Below are 19,316 nucleotides of genomic sequence, written 5' to 3' on the forward strand. Positions count from 1 at the left end.
GCAGTGATGTCTGCAGGGCTTTGCTGGCCTGAATTAGAGAGGTCTCACTGGGCAGGGTTTGAACCATTGCTGACTTACCTTCCATACTGACTTATTTCATTAAATATTTTATTCTCAAGATTGCCTTAGTACTTGGTGCAGACCTCATTAAAGACTTGAGGAAAAACTGACTCCAGGCTGACGTGGTGTCAGGTCTGGGCGTGGAAATGGGTGACTTGCTTTTCCCCTACACAGGAGCAGCAACTTATCTTCCTGGCATGAAGTCCTGATCCTGCCTACCCAAACACCAGCAGCAGCTGAACGAGAGCAGCTCTGAGCTTGCAGAGTTGGATTAAAGTGGTGGGCTGTGAAAGGGAAATCCCCAAGGAGACTTAGTGCTGCTTGCACCAGTGTAAGTTGTTATGCTGTTGGGTCCTGGAAAGTCCTGAGCTTTCTCGGCTCTTAAGGAAGCAAGAATCAACAACTTTGAACACAGTTCTGAGGCAAACACTTCATAAAGTCCATACAGCCCTCACATCGAGGTCCAGGGTGAAAAAAGGCTACTGGTGGGTCTTCTGCCTAGATGTGATGTGCCAGGATGCTGTCCCCAGCCCTCCCAGAAACTATTCAAAAGATCAAATCAAATTACCCCCAGCTAAATCTGTCCCATATTTTGTTTGCAACATCCTCCTCCCGCCCATTTGCCAGACTCGCTGTCTGTCTGCACAGCCATTAATGAATTGCCAGGGCGAGCTCTTGCAACACTGGCCCTCTGTGAAGGTCTGAGGAGCAAACGTGGGCTGATCAGTAATAAATATTGATTTGTCTGTAAGTGAAGCAGCAGCATTTATGGGATGGTGCTGGACACCCAAGTGGTGACCAAATTACCATGGGGTCAAACGCTGAGCAGAATGCTAATAAGCCATTTATATGAGAGGCAGCAAAGCAGGGGCGAGGACTTCTGCAGAATCCTCCACTTGGACCATTGTGAGGAGGGTCAAAGACAGGTCTATGCAATTTATAGCAGTTCAAGGCCCAGGTTTAGCCCTTTTTTAAACAGTCTCAAATGCTCTGGCCAGCCTCAGGGTCTAGCAAACAAGGCCCCTACAGATCCTCAGCTCCCAGCTTGTTTCAGAAATGCAATAAATTGCATATCCCTAATGCTGCAACAGAATAATATTTAATTACTTTTATTCATGGGCTCCAAGTAGACTGCAGACACCCATCTTGTTTTTCACAAAGAGACATTAAGTGATGCACTGTGATTTTACAACAAATCTTTCCATCTACACAAAGAGCTTTTGGCCCAGGAACTGACTTCTCGTCTGAAGTTCTAAAGCTACATTTGGATTTGGAGCACTTTGCTGGCCTACTCTCACCTAAAATTTCACTGGTGATCCAAATCCGATATTTGCAACTGTGTAACTGTATCATCAAAACCGATATTTGAATGTGCCGATTAAATTTTGCATTTAGTTGAGACAAACTACTAAAAGCAGCTAAAGTGACCCAAAAAAAAAAAAAAAAGAAAAAGAAAAAAAAAGCCATTCCTTTATCCCTAGCCCAAGAAAACACATACACACAGTGTTTACCACTGAGCTATATAGAAGAGGCAGAATAAAGAAGTTTCCTCTGAGTGCCCACAAAGCAGTGCCCCAAGAAAGGGACTGTGTACTTCCCACAGGAAACAGAAAAATACAGTTTTTCTTCCTCAAATCATGAGCAGGAGCAAAATCTTTAGCAGGGAAGAAATAAGAGCATCTTAGGCAGCAGTAAAAGAATCAGTCCCATGGGATTCCAGACTGCCTCTGGAAGAAAAACCTTCCCAGCCTTTACCTGCCCACTGAGACGAGTGTGGCAACATCCCCATAAACCATCTGTCTGAGATTTTGCTCCCTGGAGGCATAGTGCTCTTGTTCTGTGTTTTGGGAATAAGATTTCACACAAGCATGTCTGTGGACTGTGACCAGATTTGCCAGGAGAATACATTTGAAAGACAAGCTGGCCTAAAATGCAGCACAAAGCCTGTTATTTGTTAATGCCATCGCTGATAAAGGACAGCATCTCACCACACTTCCTACAGCTCGGGCTGTTCCCATCTCACACTGCCCTTGTAGCTGCCTCTGCCCAGGATTTGCCACCCACAGTTCATCCCCTAAGCAGGGCTTGTTTGACCTTTCAAAATATGGTCCTTTGGGGATTTCAGTTTGACTGGACTGGACCCTTATTACTCATGAGAGGAGTTGAGTTGAAATTTAAAAAAAAAAAAAAAAATGAGAAAGGGAAAAAAGAAATATCAATCTTCCTCTCCTCAGTAATAAATTGTTCCCATTTTATACTATTTCTGAAACTAACAAATACAAGTTATCCTCTCAGACAGAAGAGGATAAAGTCCCTTTTTGAAGCACTGACAGGATAATCTAGCTCAAAAACTCCTTTGATCAACACAGTAACATGCAGTGAAATCCTAATCCTACAGCTGACCACAGGAGTTTTGACTTCTGTGAGGTCAGAATTTCACACACAAGACTTTCCCGGATGATATTTAGAGCTGTATCTCTGTCTGATTCTGGCATATGTTTAAAGACAACTTTATTATTTAGTAAAATTTATTATTAACTTCTTCATAGTAACTAGAAAAATTAATGTTAAGCCCTAGTAGGTCCTCCATCTTTCTTCTGAAAATAAAAAAGCCCCCAAAAGTGAACCTCTTCAATCTAACATGATCATAAATCACCTAATCAACCTTTTGTCCCTTTGTCTATGAATGGAGAAAACTGACTCCAAAGAGAATCTGCCTTCTTCTTTTTCATCTTCAAATGTAATGTCATGGGTAGGACACAAAGGAAACGGTAAAAGGATTACGAGCACTGATCTCAAGAAGGTATTAATGGTCTTTCATGTTGCTCCTAGGGAGGAAGAGGAAGATCCAGACCTAAAGTATTTAAAGTCTGAAATCCTATTAAAATCACATCTGTTATCTGAAAAGGCATTTAAGTCTGTCTCAGACTATCTGCTGGGCAGCCACCACTGCACCAAGCAGCCTCAACTCCAGCAAATCTCTGAGAATTACGAGCATGAACAACTCACAAAATCTTTCCTTATTTCCCTCAGAAGGCAGAACTGCAACTGACCTCCCTGGGATTTCTTACAGTAATAGCAAGATAGTCCTGTTCTCACCAAAGTGGGTGGTGAAGCCTCCCTAGTTTCCCATTTTTGATTTCTAGTCAGAATCGTTGTAAAAATTTACACTGACATAAAATCTCCAATGAAAAACTTTTAGTATAGAAAAAACAGAGAGAGAGAAATGTAATCATAAAGACCCAAGAGGATCTCCTTTACTGCAGGAAAAAAAAAAGTAATTTCATGTGTATGTGACATAAATAGTCTGTGTCAATGTTAACCTTGTCAGCATATCCTTACCAGTGTCCTTCTTCTTTGTTCGTGAAAGCTCATGGACTGTTGCTCCAATATCACTTCTCAAGGATTTGATGATCTTGTCCAGTGCTGGGACATTCTTGCCTTCCAAGTTAATGAAGAATTCATACTCATCTTTGTTGAGACGGGAAGGTCGGGACTCAATGTGGGTCAAGTTTATACCTTTTTCCTATAAGAAGGAGAAATTTTGATCCCACAGTTCATGGGGGAAGGAATAAGACAAAGACTGAATAAATACATGTGTCAGTCAACAAAGCATACTGTACCATCCGAATAACTCAAAAGCGGCCACTGGACTTGAGGACTTCAACAACAGAGAGAGAAACAGAAAGGAAGAATGAGAAATATGTGGGATTCACCCTTGTACAGAGCACCATCACAAAGACTAGGCACTACTGAAGGCTTAGAGGAAGGTGGAAGCAGAATACAAGCTGTAAACAGGCTTTCTATTGTAAATGGCAACTCCAGTACCTCAAGCACATAATGAGAGCTTGTCTGTGTTGACAGAGACATTTCCCCAGGTTCAACACAGGAAGGAGGCATTCCACCTGTAGAGCATCCTCTCATGGGAAACTGAATGCTGTCTTGATGAGCATCTTGACAGAAGACTAGATGAGCAGGCAGCTGGGCACCCTGTGAGATAAGCTTCTGCCAAACCTCTGCACAGTCACCTGCAAGGCCACCTACACAGTTTCCAGTGCTGTGAGCAGCTGCTGGGCAAAGATCCAAAGGGAAACATGGATCTGCACCAAAAAAGGCAGCCTACATTTGTACAAATAAAAAGATGATGTTCTAAACCACAGAGTTGGTGATGTTGAATGGGACCTCTGGAGATCAGCAAGTACAATAATCTGCTCAGGTTGCCTGAGCAGATTGCCCAGGGCTATGTCCAGTCAAGTTTTGAGACTCTTCAGTCTCTCTGAGCAACTGCTCATGAGCCTAATCACCCTCACAGAGAAGGATTTTCTTATCTCAGAAATTCGAGCTCTGTCTCACCAAATATCTTTGCTAACCATCAGCAGTGTCTCCTAGCTCTGAAGAAAGAGACCATTGGCACCCATAGCATTGACGACTGTAGCCAGTGGGAGCCTGACCTCAGACATGCTGCCATGTTGATGTGTAAGTTGCAACTGCAAGTAAGCAGTTGAACAAAAAAATTCAGGAAAAAAAACACAAAACAAAACAAAACCAGAAAGTCCAAAAGAAAAGTCTACCCCTGTTAACTGAACTCAATGTTTTACTGAGCACTATAATTTGAATATGAAAACACTAGTTTTTTTCCTTTTTTTTTTTTTTTTTAGAAAAACCTTTTAAACAGGCTTCTATAGGCATTGATTTTGCCACCTGACCTTCCTGTCACTCACACTGGTGCTGCAGACACAGCATGCCATGGCCAGGTCTGGACTTCTGTCCCCTGGGAGGAATACACAAATCTCTGGAAGAAATCTGGGCCAGGCCTGGCCTGAAGCCACAGAATCATAGAATCATTACCCAGAGAAGAGTCAAGAGGGGCTGACACATGGTGATCAGCATCCCTGGAGAAACTTTTGGTTTTTGTCTTTCAAGATAAAGATGACTTCAAACTCCATGGGGTAAAGGGATGGCCCTGCTGGTGTCAACGTCTAATCTCCTGCTACAGCGGGGTCAGGATTTCTTCCACAAAGTAACACTGTGAGGTTCTACTTTTGACCTACAAGGAAGAAAAAGGGAAGATTTTTTAACTGTACATCCCTCTTTCTAAGCCTCTTTAGGGTTTTCTTTGCTCCTCTCAGTGCTTGCACAGCGCTGGAGGGCATCTGGCAATCAGCAGCAAAGGACTGATTTACTCCTCCACAAAAGGCAGTTTATTCCTTGGTAGGAAACATATATGTCATTACTCTGTTCCCTGAGCATGGCACACTACAGATGAACTCAAACTGTTTGGCTAGATACCAATACAATAAGTTGAAAAGGTCAAAAGCACATTCACCAACTGCTGCTCTCCAGAGATGCTGTTCTTGGGAGAGAATGGGCAGCACTGTCCTTGGCCCCAGGGACAGTTTGTTTTAGGCCTCCAAAGCCATTTCCCAAACAGACTGCACATTGTCCCATCCGTGTGGTGAGGCACTGGGAGCTCCTGACAGAGAGCAGGCACAGGGAGCTGCTTCGCTTTTGCTGTGTCTCAGCATCCTCATCCTAAAAGTTTACTTCCTTATACCTACTCTGGATCTACACTTTTTAGTTTAAAACCATTATCCCACGTGCCATCACAAAAGGCCTTGCTAAAACTCTGTCCCCATCTTTCTTCCTTATAGGACCCCTCTGAGTACTTGAGGGCCACAATAAGATCACTCCAGCACCTTCTCTTCTCTGGGCTGAAAGCTCCTTAAACTATATCCTTTTGTTTTTTGATCAGGTGATTCTTCTACTGTACCAGCTCTCCAGCTGGGCTCAGTGAGCAGCTGCACAGACAGCAATGCCCCCAAAATGAATGGAATGATTCAGGGGCTGGGAATGAAGAGATAAACTGCAGGGTGGGCACGAGACATGCTTAAGGCAGCAGGACTACCAATACCTCTCAAACTATCACAACCTAAGACTGTGAGACAAAGAGGTGGGGGGAAAAGAAGATGGAGGAAAGAGCCCATGGAAGAAGGAGCCCACAAAGAAAGTTACCTCCTTCCTTACACCTGAGAGAAGCAGAACACCTTCCCACAGAGTAACAAGCTGCTTTGCTGTTTATTTGAGGGGTATCTGCCACTCAGCAATGTACAGAGCCAACCTCTTTGTTACCTCTTTGTGCTGAGACTTCAGAACTTCACAGCAGAGAAACTGAAGGGAGAACCCTTCTGGTGACTATTTTAAGAGCAAGAATCCAGCAGCATATATCCAATTCCCTGAACTGGCACTCCTGGAAAAATATGTTCTTGCGTGCTGTGCCTTGCTACTAAACCCTTGATTTCAAAATATTTACAGTGGCTCTGTTACTAGAGTTGCTTTACAATACAAGTCTCAATTTCATTCTAGTCCAACTACTCCATCTAGTGTTTAATCTTCATAGTTTCACATTGTTCAGGACTTTTTTGTATCCTTGATGTTGCCAAATCTTGCTATTGCATCACATTTCTCCCAATAGCTGATGTTTTCTTTAAAGCTCCAACTTCTGGAGACAAATAGTTACCTGAGAAAGGAGAATAGAGATAATTTTTTTGGTTTAGTTGTACATTTTAAGCAGTTTTCAATCTCTATCTGTTTTTTTAGTAGAGATTGACCACTTGACAATGTATGTCTTCAAAAGTCAGCTAATAAAAGTTGTTCCATTTTTATGAGCTATTTTTTGTTGATGGAACCTAACACCTTTGGAAGACGTCAACTGTCACATATTTGTGGCTGGATTGCCACCTGAATTATGAACATGGATCTCTTCTGCCCTTCCTATTTTAGAGCTGGTGGGAATCAGATGAGCCCATGGAGCGAGATTAGACATGTCTTTGCTGAATTCATCCCACCACCCCTTGCAGCTGCAAGGAACTTGGAGAGCAGGTTGGGACTTCTCTCCTTCATCTTCAGGTTTGTGACCATGGGAGAGGCTGAGTCTCTCCCCTATGGACACATGCTGTCATACAATCATATGTCTGCTGTAGGGTTCTTTTTTCTTAAAACCCTCACTCCTAGGGGCAGAAAACTCAGCTTTTGTTATTTTAACACCCAAATCAACCTCTATCACTGCCCATTAGAGAAGGAAGTCTCAAGACGTTCTTGGAGCTCCAAAATCAAGTTAGAATTAGTTCTAACCGAGTTAGAAGGGGGCAGCGATGCAAATATCAATTTAAAACAGAAACAATAGTGGATGCAGGGAGGAGATTGCCCATGTCCCTTCCTGCCTTACCTCACAGTGCTGGATTTCAGCCTTGGCTCCCTTTCAGAGTCTGTGAAGCAGCTCCAGCCCCTTGCCCAGGTTATTCCAGTTATTCCATCTTTACTGAGTACCGCCTATGCTGCAGCTGCCCCACACCAGCAAGAGAAAACCAGACTGGTGTTGCACTACACCGGCAGTCTCACTGAGGTCACTGCCAAGAGAATTTAGTCCCACCCTCTGTTTAATGGCCTGGTTACTGGAAAAGGAAAGTTGGATGTTCATAGCTACACAGGGAAGCTTTCAGTAGGGACGGATATTTTCTGAAAATATTATGAGTTACTACTTCCTGTGAAACTCACTCATCCTTCTGTTCACTAATTACTAAATGCTCCTATAGCTGGTTCTAAAACTAAGTACAGCTGTGAATCCAGCTGCAGTTGGTTTTCATGACTGTTGTCAATTCAGCTTGGCTTCATCAGGAGACACACTGTTACCAAATGAAGAACTTTTGACCACACTAATAAACATTAAGTGAGAATTTGGGTAAAAATCTCCCAAAAGAAAGATTTTACTTGCACTTTCTGGTACCAAAGAGAAAGAGATTACGTGTTCTTTTAATCCTTGCCATGGTATAGTTTAGGGTTTCATGAGGGAGGACACTTTCAGAAGCACAAGTATAAACTCAGTGCTTAATTTTCATGTATCAGAGGACTTAGAAAGTTACAGTGGTGCCTTCAGCCATGGATTCTCAAAGCAAAGGCAAAGACAGCCATTTGATTCAGCTTTACTGCCCAAGACCCTGCTTCTCATCTGGAGACAGTGCTTCCCCATCTTCTCCTTCCCAGCTGCTAGGGTCTTCCTTCCAAACTCCTGGAGGAAAAGTGTCCTAGAAGAGGTCACTGCCAGCAAAGAGCACGAGAGGGCAGCTGGCCTGGAGCAGCCCCTGGTGTCCATCCCTCAGCACTCCTACTCCAGCCCTGAAATTCAGCATGAGGCTTGAAGTAGAATCTGCTACAAAACACGTGGAGCAGGACAAACCAAAAACGTGACAGCATGTGACATTACATAAGTACCTGTGAAGAGGACACTCCTCTCTTTAAACCCATGTTGGTTCTTTAGATCAAGAAGTCCCGTTCTTGTGGCCGTAGGAAAAGGAGGGATAAGACCAAGGATGTGGATTTGGAAGAGTGTAATGAAATTATCATTGCTGTGCATATGTACAGCGTAATGAAAAAACAGTCTTGTGGTAGAGGCAAGCCTGGCCTGTTCACCTATCGCTGTAGGCACTCCCAACACACCCCCTGGCCAAAGTGACTGTTTTCTTCCCCTGATTTGGAAACAACCACCACAGAGCCAATACCTTCCCAGGGGACAAAGAGATAACAGTCACGTAGGACTTCTTGCAGAATAAAGTTCCTAAACAGAAGCAGAGCAGTTACCTCTGCTGACTCTGAAAGTGCCAGGTCTCCTTTTGTACAGCCTCTTACTCCCATCCCATCCTTCCAGGAGCAGGAACTTATCCCCATGGGACAGTAACTTACTCTGGGAGCAGGAGTACCTAGTGCAAATCAACTTTTTATTTTTTGCTTTTGAGCTAGAGCCCTACCCACTGATGGCTGTACCTTTCACTGAAGTCCTGCTCTGTATCTGAGAAGGTCCAATCAGTGAGGAAAAGATAGAAGGCTGCTCTCTGACAATGGGTTGAGCAAGCTTTTAATGTATCCCAATGTTTGCCACCTAAAACAGCTGATGATTTACTACTTGTAAATTCATCAGAAAAAGAACTTCAGAAAAGATCAGTGTATTCACAGATTTATGTGTAGAATCTGCAGTTGAAACTGAAGGCAATCCTTTTTTATATGAAAATCCTTATTTCTGATCTTTTTAATGATGAATTTAACTACAGAAAAGGCAATCTTTGAGGGGGAACAATGTGGGGTTTTCTTTTTTTTTTTTCTTTCAGAATGAACTTTGTTGTTTAAAGGGCTACCTCAATTTCAATAGGCTTTTATCACTACAGAGAAACAAATATTTCTACTACGTGTAACACTTGGGTCAAGGTGCTCAGTTTTGCTTTTTCTGTTTTGATAAAAAACCTAGAAGATTTCTCCTTTTTTTCGCCTCAGCTTATATTCAGAACATATTTGATGTGTCCAGTGAATTAAAAAAAGAAACAAATTTCACGATGACTGTTCTGTCTTCCTGATTTTAAGCATGATATTTTACTCATGTGTGCTGTTCTGTTTTAGATGAAGGTACTTATTCTATTTTTGGCTACCTAGCTGTCATCTTCTACAACACAAACAAGCACAGGGCTGCACCAAGGAGTACCTCAGAGTACAGCAGATCCCATTAAAGTGAAGCTGGTGTGAAGACCCTGCTGGTGGGTTTGTGCTGTCCCTACAGCCACCCTCAAGCCTCAATGAGGACAGAGGTGACAAAGGGACTTTTCAAGTACAAAACAATTGGGTTTGACAAGCAAAAAGTGAATGTCAGCCACATCCCAATACACAAACAGAGCAGTCAGCGCAGAAGCAAAGTGGAATCAGTTTTAGCAATCTGCTTATTGCTGAGCATGATTGAGCTGCTAGCACTTTACAGCACATCACAGTGTGAATCTGGCCCTGCAGACACATCTCTCCACAGGACAGGTGAAGAAGTGGCTGCAGGGGCTGTACTGCCAGCAGTGGCATAGAGCAGTCCAGGAGGAACAGATTCATGCAGTCAGACAAAGATTTGCTAAGGAGAGAGAAGGGACAAGAGCCAGGGATCAGAAAAGCTTAGAATCCTACTGAGGTTGGTGTTCACATGAGTCTTCCTAAACTGAGTAAACATGAGAAAAAATTGGAAATAATCAAATATTTTTTGGACATAAAGCCAACAGAAAAAAAAGAGCTGAGTTCATTGAGGAGATCAAGAAAAAACATTCAAGCTAAACAGGAAAAACAAAAGTTGTCACTGTAGCCACATACTTGTGTGCAACTGGGACATGAACAGAAAACTAGAGTTTGGGTCTTTGGGCAAAAAACAAATGTGAGAGCATGCAGTACTCTACCAACTGCATGAGCAACCTGAAGGATGTTTGAGTAGGACAAACATTACTTTTTCCACAAAACACATTGAAATTCTCTTAAACTTGGTGTCTCAGAGGACATAATTCTGTGCCATGAACACTCTGTAGTCTCTAGCCTTGAGCTTCCACCTACCTGGGGGAGGCTCCCCTACCTTCAGTCCATCCTGGCTCCCATAATGGGGGCTTACCCCTTCCATCTGGGCCATGGCTGGACACCAATTCCTTTCCTGGGTGGTTTGCTCTGTGGGTGAGTAGAGATTCTACCTGCCATAATGCTTGATGAGCCAGAAGTCTTGGACTTCATCATATCCAGGGGCAGACCCAGCCTAGAGCACACCTTTTGGGCTCTTGCTACCCATGGAGAACAAGCTGTGATGGGCTAAATCTGGGCAATTTCACCCCTGCACAGGAGTGGGACATGGGCAGGATGTGCATCCCAGGAAGGGACTCAAGAGTGGCTGAACAATAGTCCCAGATTTTTTTTTTTCCACTTCATAAACCAAAGAGGGGATGAACCTTCCCAGGTCCATACAGAAACCTTCTCTACAGAAAGACATCCTGTGTGCTGATGGCAGCTCAAGATCACTCCTTCCTTTAGATATCCCCTTAATTCCCTATGACTCAGCCTGGATCTTACTTCCATGATTCCTTCCCTGGGAGAGAGGGCAAATTTTCAAGTCTTTTATATTTACAGCTCATTCAACACTCCTCCTCTCCCCATAATATTCCAGACTAGTTTTACAGACTGTCTAGAAAAGAGGCAAAATTGTCAAAGCCACTGCTGGAGGCAGTGTCCCTTAATCACTCCCAAATCCGAACTGGGAGAAGAGAGTTGAGCTGCGCTCACTCCCTGCATTCCCATGCATGAGTGCCCAGGGAGGTACCAAGAGTCTGGGCAGCTCCCAGCCTCAACAAGGAGCAGAAAGTTTACAGACATGCAACACGTGGCCATCAGCACCAGCAGCTGCACAAGGTGTGGACCCCCTCCACGAAGTCAATAATTGCAGCACCACAGCTGCTCCTGGAAACAGTCTGATCCTATTTGTGGCTTGTCAGTTTTCCCTTTTCCTTCTGCATGTGGCTGTGTGAGTCAATGACAGCTGGAGCTCATCCTCACATCTCCTCCTGTGGGGCCCCTCTGAGACAAACCCACTGCATTTCCACAAGCCAGCAACAAGCTGATGGCACAAACCAGGGGACAAGGCTGGGTATCTCCCTGCCCAAGGAGCCCACCCACAGAGAATCTGAGCTAACTCCTGTAGCATCTCACAGTTAATGTTATTATGCAGTGAAGGAGTACAAGACAAAACAATTCCCTGAAGTTCTGTTTGTTTCCACTCTTCACCTGCATATCACCACTTTCTGTGTCTGTGCTGTGGATGTCACTGGGCACAAAGTCTGTTTCTCTGAGGCACCATAGCTATGGCCCGGGTGGAAAAGGGGGAAGGTTATCTCAGCTGGGCATGTATGTGGACAGCTGGGCATGTAAGGACTACACCTCTGTGCAGTCCTTGGAATGGAGTTACAAGAGCCCAAAGGCAGCTGGTTCACACCAGGAATTCGCTAACAACAGCCCTGAGGAGATGTTCTCATACCATTAAATCCCATCCACCCACCCATCCGTTTCCCCACTGCAATGCCAAATGTAAAACTGATATAAGAGCAGCTATGCCAGGTCTCTTGTCAAGTCCTGATGCTGGAGGAGGCTGCAATTTAGCACAGAAAGAACTGGCTTTGTTGGGATGGAAAACCAACTGAGTCCCAACCTCTCAGCTGCAATCAGGGTCACTGGGAAAAAACATGACTCAGATGGCCTAGTTTAGGTATCTGCTTTGGGGCAAGAAAAGTCACATCCAAGAATTGGTTACTTCTCTCTTTCCTATACTAGCTCCTCTACAATTTTTTTCTTTAGAGCTGGCAGCAATTTAGTTAGTAGACAGCAATGCATTTAATGAGAGACTATCTGGTCTCATTAATTCACTTACAGACATGCACATCACTGACATGGACATTTTGCAGGACTTTACTGGTCAGTTCGTAGATTTAGACTTGCTCTTCTGTTGTTAGTGTGACTTTCCTTTTATCTTAGTGAATCAAATATGGCCTATTTTTCTTTTGTACCCATAACACATAACCTTTCATTTCCTGGTAAATTCAATTTAAGAATGGAAAATATGCAGGCCACAACTTTTTAGAAAGAAATTTCTGTTTTCAGGCACAACTATTACGCAAAAAAAACAAAAAAAAAAAAAACAAAAAAAAAAGCCACAGAACCAATATAAAAGTGTATTTGCTTGGGAGCACAGAGTACACAGTTGTATGTGTTGCAACACAACCATCCTGAATTGCAAGGGTTTCGTGCTTTTCAAACAATATTCATGACATCTGGGAAATATTTCTGCAAGAATAAATAGGCACACAATGTCCTGAAAGGTAAATGGCTCCTTTTTTCCCCTAAAGCTTTTCAAATCACTCAGCATAAGTTACTGAGTCCCACTGGTGTAAAAAAAAACATTGTCATTTTATGCTGTTCTGTAGGCACCCTCTACCCACTCTGTAGAAGTACTGAAAGTGGGAGATGGTAGAAATTTTTATATCAGATTTATTGAGGTGGACAAGAGCTAAGAGCTGCCCCCAGCAGAATCACCTTGTGCAATGTGAGCTGCATGGCTCACATGCAGGTTATGTTTGCCTTACAAGTTCAAAGGCAAATTATTTTGTTTTAAGTCAATCTTAGGTCACAGCCCAACTTACTCCTACCTCTTACTACAGCAGTTATAATTAAATATTTCCCTCTTAAGCGGAAAAAATGCATTTTTCCCACTCTTGTGTCAGTTAAAAGTAGAGATTTTAGTTTAAAAAAGCTACCTCTTCTCCAAGACTTTAAGGGATTTTAAGCCCAGAAAAGAAATGCAAGCTACTTTCCCCTGTAATAGCAATGAAATAGAACCACAAACCAAATCTCCAAGACCCCAAGAAAATGTGGTTGCAATGCACAATTGTAAAGACCTGAAGGAAAATCTTTACCTCAAATGTTCGCAGGACTTTAGCCAATGCCCCGACTTCTTCTTTCAGAGAGAAAATCAAAGAAATCACACCATTTTTATTGGGGGAGTCTTCAATGTACCTAGATTCCTGAAAGGAAAGGAAAAAAATACACAAATAAAAATTACTACCATTCACCCTAGGAGTCAGTTTTGCCTTTCTCCGTTTCCCTCTTGCACAGCACCAGTGAGGTAAAGAGGGTATAAAACAGCTCTAAGTGGGAATCAAGGCAACTGTTGCTGCGAGAAGCAGAGCAGCTGTGGGGCTGCTCTGATTTATGGTGGCAGGGACACAAATCCCTTCCCTCAAACTGAAGCCCTCATGAGAGCAAGGTAGTCAAAAAGAACACGCAAATAAGCCTAATACCATCCTTGCCTCACTTCACCCCTCAGGGAGGATTGAAAATATTACTGCATTTCAGTTTCAGCTACAGTGCAGAGTCCTTCCCTCAGGCTTCCCTTCCATCAGCACTCAGGGTTAAGCAGAGTAATGTAGATGTGCTCTGTGCAGAGATGCAGACCATGATCTGTGTTTCCCTTCAGTTCTGCTTGTTCCTTCCAGGTACCCCCAAGAGAGAGGCAGTAGTCACAGGAAGGATGGAAGGTGATTTTTAAAACAAAATAACAGCATCAAGCAAAGAAAACCAAAGGGAAAAAAAAAAATTATTGGAGCAAACAGACCTTCCCTAAATCCCATAATGAGTAAAGATTCAATTAGGCCAAGATGTGTTTTCATTTATATTTGTTCCCTTTTTCTTATTGATTTTCTGCTGTGCAAATTCCAAAAGGAAATTTCCAGTACTCTCAAAGGTTTATTTTTGTTATTTTCATGGTTCTCATTACTAGAATGTTTTTGCATGTCTCTACATGTGTTTCTTTTCACAAAAGCCCTGTTAAGCAGGGAAGAGCTATTTCACCACTTCAGAAAGATTAAACTGAGCCCTGGAGTAGAGGCAGATCTTAAAAGCTGGGTACTTGGCATGGTACTTAATTTTTCTGATATCAGAGAAAATTTGATGCACAACCACCACAAACTTTTGGAGGCCACATTAATATCTCATTTGCTTGTTTATTTCATTTTTAAAAAAAAACTTTTACTGGCCTTGGACAGATTGCTTGTGGTTGGCATTTCAAAGATCACACCAGACATCTGCAACACAGATTGAGTCCTGGTGTAACAAGTCCTGGACTAAAGCTTGATTCAAGGTACTCATTCAAATATTCCTTATAAAGATCTGTATTTTTGGGCAGAGCTTGCCCTCATTATGGCTATTACACAATTAAACATATAAATCAGAGTAAAAAGAGTCCCAGTTCCAAAATATTGTCCTCAGTAGAGATAGCCTTTTCAGAAGACAAATTAATAATCAAACCCAGCTGCCCTGAAGCCATAAAGTTCTTGGTGGGCCTACATTTCCTGAGGCAGAGCTATGAAGAGCTGCCCTCTTTTGTAAAGTAAATAATGCTGATTCTTCAAGCTATCTCCAAGGAAGCTGCTAACAGACTGGCCACACATTTTTCTATCCAGCTTTGTTTCCAGAGGCTGAAAAGGTTTTCCAAATGTCTTCCAGCTTTATGAGGGACCTCTAGTGGGAACTGTAGTAGAAGTGCTGGCTTTATGCACCAGAAGGAAGATTGCCACCTGTTCAGTTGTGACACTTCCTGCAGCATCTGTGTGTCTCCTGAGTCCTCATCCAGCCAGGGAGTCAGCCCAGCTCCTACATGGGGAGGACCAAGAGGAAAAGCAGCTGGAAGTGATGTGTCAGCTGGCTAATGAAACCCATTTACACCTCAAGCAACCACAAGGGAAAACGATGACAGGAGTCTGGCAAAAGTCAAAACAAATGTCTGTAGTACTGAAATTTTATGTTAGCGTGACCAAAGCTGTCATCTCAAATACTGTCCGTGCATTGATTTTTCCTTCTGTTTTCACCCACCACAGCCAAAACTGATCTTAAGGACAGAACTGGCTCCACCACTGTCTGTTCAATGGATCGAGATTTTGGTTTTCACTGTCTGCAATGAAACTGCTCTAAAAATCATGCAGTTATATATTTAACATATTCTTGCCAAGTCATGCTGTGAGGACCAACTTATATGACAGCTTGACTTGAATGTGTGTGACAAATGAGGAATTTGTGGTTTGGATACTTGCAAGAGATATAATGCAAAGTTGAAGTCCTGCAAGGTAATTCTGATCTCCTTGTACAATGAGACTACACAAAAATAGCCTTAAAAAAACCTTTCAAAACTCATTGGTCACTAGCCTTGATTTGTTGAGATCAGCTGCTTTCAATCTGTCCTCAGTCATTTTCCCATTCTTGTAAATTGATTTATATTGGTGCTCAAGAGAAAGGCACACTGTAGTAGGGAGTAGGCACTAGTGCTGTAAACAGCCTCATACTTGCTCAACTTCTTGCACATCTGCATATGCACTCAGTTCCCTGGAAGACCTTTTAACAAGCATCAGTCCATGCCTGAGCCTGTCACAGAGGTGACATCTTTAATTGCAAAGGGGGAGAAGACTAAAATGATTGTTTTCTTGGTACCCAGTTCTTGTCAGTATATAAGGAGGCAGCCTGCATCAATACACACTGCAGACAATAAACCTCAGCACATGCACTGGAGGTGATAGCAGCAAAAGCACAGCCAACTCACATTATTGTTGAGCTTTTTGTAGTACTTATGCATATTTTAACTGTTGATCAGTTTTTCCATTCTTATTTTGGACTTTAACTTCTCATTCCTCAACATACATGGAGGAATTGCAGCTTTGGGGTAGTACTACTCTTCTGTTACTATTGTGATTATGATTTAGAGTTGAAGAAATATAGTAGAAACATTGCTTCTGTGATATGTATATGTGCTTTATAGTGTGCAGTAAATTCAGCTCTGATTTTCTTCCAGCTCTGTTTTTTTCCAGGAAATAAAATGATAACTAGTTAATGAGCATGAACAACCATCCCTGGACCTAATACAATCTCAAAGAAAGTGTTATGTAGATGCAATTTACCTCACAACAAGCCTGCATTTTAGTTAGCCACTTTGCACATAGACTGGTATTGCCATTGTGACACAGGTGGCAGTATTAGGGGTCAATAACACAATCTTGTCAGCCTTCTAATCCATTGCTGAGATATTTAGCTAAAGCCCTTTAGAGTGAATTCCAACACTGATAAAGCCTGAGAAAGCTTTTCTTGTAATTTGCAGGATCACAAATTTTCATCAGTCTGCTGTACATTTCAAACTTACTAGATATGCAACATGGGGGAGGGGGTGGGGGGGGAATACTTCAAATTAAAAGATTTCCAAGTTACTTATGAACATAGAACTACTTTCCAAGTCAGATTTCTTCAGGCATTTAAATGCTGATCACTGCAGTTCATTGGAACCAAGCAATTACACAGCTTGGCTAAGCAGCAAGGTGAGACCCTAGAGAAATATTGTGGGAGTTCAGCCTCAGCACACAAAGCAGTAGGAATAGAGGCATCTCTGCTCTTATAAAAAAATAGAAGCCACTTTTTTTGCATATCTGATGCAGCTTGTCTCTAGCTTCAGCTAGGACACACAAGTGCAGAATTTTATCCTAATAATTAACTATGCTGGCCTCAGGTTACATCACTTGCCCCTGCAGTAACATCAATGCCTGTATTCAAAGGCATGAACTTCAGGTCTTTCCTGTATTTCCCAAAGTAAAGAGTTCAAAGTCAGTCAGTAACCACTTAAAAAGAGGACAAGAGAGTCCCAAAATTTAACAAAAAGCTCCACCAGAAGAACACATAACTTTATCTATTTTCCTTTAACAAAATAAGACAGCTTTCTTACATCACACACGTTTAAGACCTCCAGTAAGCTTCTGGTCTTTTCTGATGCTTTGGTTTTTTGCCATGTATGCAAGGATACTGTTGCAATGTTTGTTTGCATTCTCACTGCCTTTCTGTGAGCACAATTAACAGCAGACGAGTATGGGGGCTGCCAAAACTGTTCAGGTATAGCAAAGCATCACAAGAGGCCACCTTGATTCTTCCCCTCTTGGGTCACACTGCCTCTCAGACAGTGGAGGACAAGCATAGGAGTGCAGGAGTGAGGCAGGACATCCCTCCACCTCTACGTAAAGCAGGCACAGACCCCCTCACTTACCAGGAAAGAGTCACCATTCATTTTGCAGTGCTGTGAGTCCATGTTGCAGAGCCAGCAATGCCCACAGCAGGAGGCCCCTTCAATACAGCAGGTGAAGCCTTCAAACCTAACTGCAGTGGCCAGAAATCTGTGCAAAGGTATTTAAAGTGGAGCAAGCAAGGCAAAACCACCCCCTTCCCCAGCTCCCTCCCCTGGACAGCGTGCCAAGGGGGCGTTCTCCCTGCACGCCCCCCCCACCCACCCCTGGCACACCAACCCGCCGCTCCACGCTGGCCATCCCCTGTGAGCCCCACGCCTGCCTGCAGCAGCCCTACAGCAGATTGTTTCTATCTGCACCCAACGTGGAGGAGCAGCATGCTCTGAATTAACAGCCTTCCTCCTCCTGATCAACATCAGCTGTTTTCATTTTTTCACGTCAACACATCGTTTTCAGTTCAGCCTCCAGCCCGTTCCTTCCGACTGCAGCTGCGTGTTCAGCCTCAGGTGGGTTTCCCATCGGAGTCACTTCCCTTGGACAGACATCAGATATTCTCCAGGATGTGTTCTTTGGATGTCAAACATCAGCCATGGAAGGCTCTGACAAGGCACAGCAGCTGAGGGATTTGTCCTTTAATAGGGCCTCTGGGACTGCTTCCAAAGAGGTTAGAGAGCAGCAGCCACCACCCCGCTCACCAGACACTGGAGTGAGACACCCAGTACAAGGGAAACATGAATTAGGAGTTAGCTGCATGAACCTCACACTGGGATATGAGCCTGAGCATGGGGAAAGGAAAGAAGGTAAAGGAGGAAAAGGAGAAAGAAAGAGTAGGTGAGAGCTCCAGGGCAGGAAGGCGTGGAAGGACTGCAGATGATGTACACGTGCTTGCATAGGGTGTCGGACATATAAATGATTTCAGGTGAGTACAGTACTGATATGGAAGAGCCCAGATTTGGCTTAATAAGAATCACCAAAGGGGGTAAAGGAAATTAGAAAACTGTAGCCCAGGATCAGAAGGCAGGTGAAAAAATGAAGCAACTAGACAAGTATCTTGCTATTTGGGAAGGTGAAGTCTTACTGAGACAAATTGTGCCAAGGTGGGTAATCTTGCTGTATTTTCATGATGAAGACAAATTCTCTTTACAGTTATTTTTTCCTTGAGGGAAGCTCTACTACACACACCTCTGCATGTGCTAGTGGTGAACACTAGCAAAGACTTACTGTAAATTGTTCATATGAAAAAAACCCAGCAGCCTTACAGTGGGGAAACTGAGTGGAGCCATTTCCACGGTTCTCAGTCCAAATCTGTGTTGGATCCCATGACTGTGGAGTCAGAACTCATCCCACTGAAATTATCAATTATATAATATGCATCTGCAGTAACTCAGTGCTTTGGGTACAAATACATACCGTTTTCAGAAGAACTACTTCTTTGTGCATCCTGAAACTGCCTGTAGGGATAGAAAGTTATTTCTGAAGTGATCAGCAAGCCTGTGTTATGGACTGGCAGGTCAAGATAGCCAAATATGATGCACACTAAACACACTGGACACTGCTCATATGACAGTAGGATGGGGCAAGGAAAGACAGAGCAGTAGGAGAAAGTATCCTCAGTAATTGCCAGGAGTAGAAAAACTACTGTTTTTTTTAACTACTCAGCCAGTGAATTCATTAAATAGCCAGTCTTTTGTGTCCTGTGTTTGTGCGGCACAAGGCACAGCCCTATCCATGACACAGATACATGAAGGCTACATTGGAAAAAAAAACAACGAGATGAGAATGGTGACAACTCTGATTAGAGCCCATGTGCAGGACAAGACAGACTCC

The 19,316-nt window shown here is 43.1% G+C and overlaps 1 protein-coding gene across 1 annotated transcript in view; it reads right to left on the minus strand.

The window, feature by feature from the left end:
* The window catches only part of LOC131573234 (phenylalanine-4-hydroxylase-like), a 34,580-nt gene extending 16,922 nt beyond the window's left edge, over positions 1–17,658 (minus strand). The window contains exons 1-3 of the mRNA XM_058826982.1: positions 17,513–17,658; positions 13,356–13,463; positions 3,403–3,586 (exon numbers count right to left, since the gene is read on the minus strand). Coding sequence (XP_058682965.1) covers positions 3,403–3,586; positions 13,356–13,463; positions 17,513–17,554 — 334 coding nt within the window. The 5' untranslated portion in view covers positions 17,555–17,658. The remainder of the gene's footprint in view (positions 1–3,402; positions 3,587–13,355; positions 13,464–17,512) is intronic.
* Positions 17,659–19,316: the final 1,658 nt, after the last annotated feature.

Source organism: Poecile atricapillus, chromosome Z, assembly GCF_030490865.1.
Source record: "Poecile atricapillus isolate bPoeAtr1 chromosome Z, bPoeAtr1.hap1, whole genome shotgun sequence".
In the NCBI taxonomy this organism is placed as follows: Eukaryota; Metazoa; Chordata; class Aves; order Passeriformes; family Paridae; genus Poecile; species Poecile atricapillus.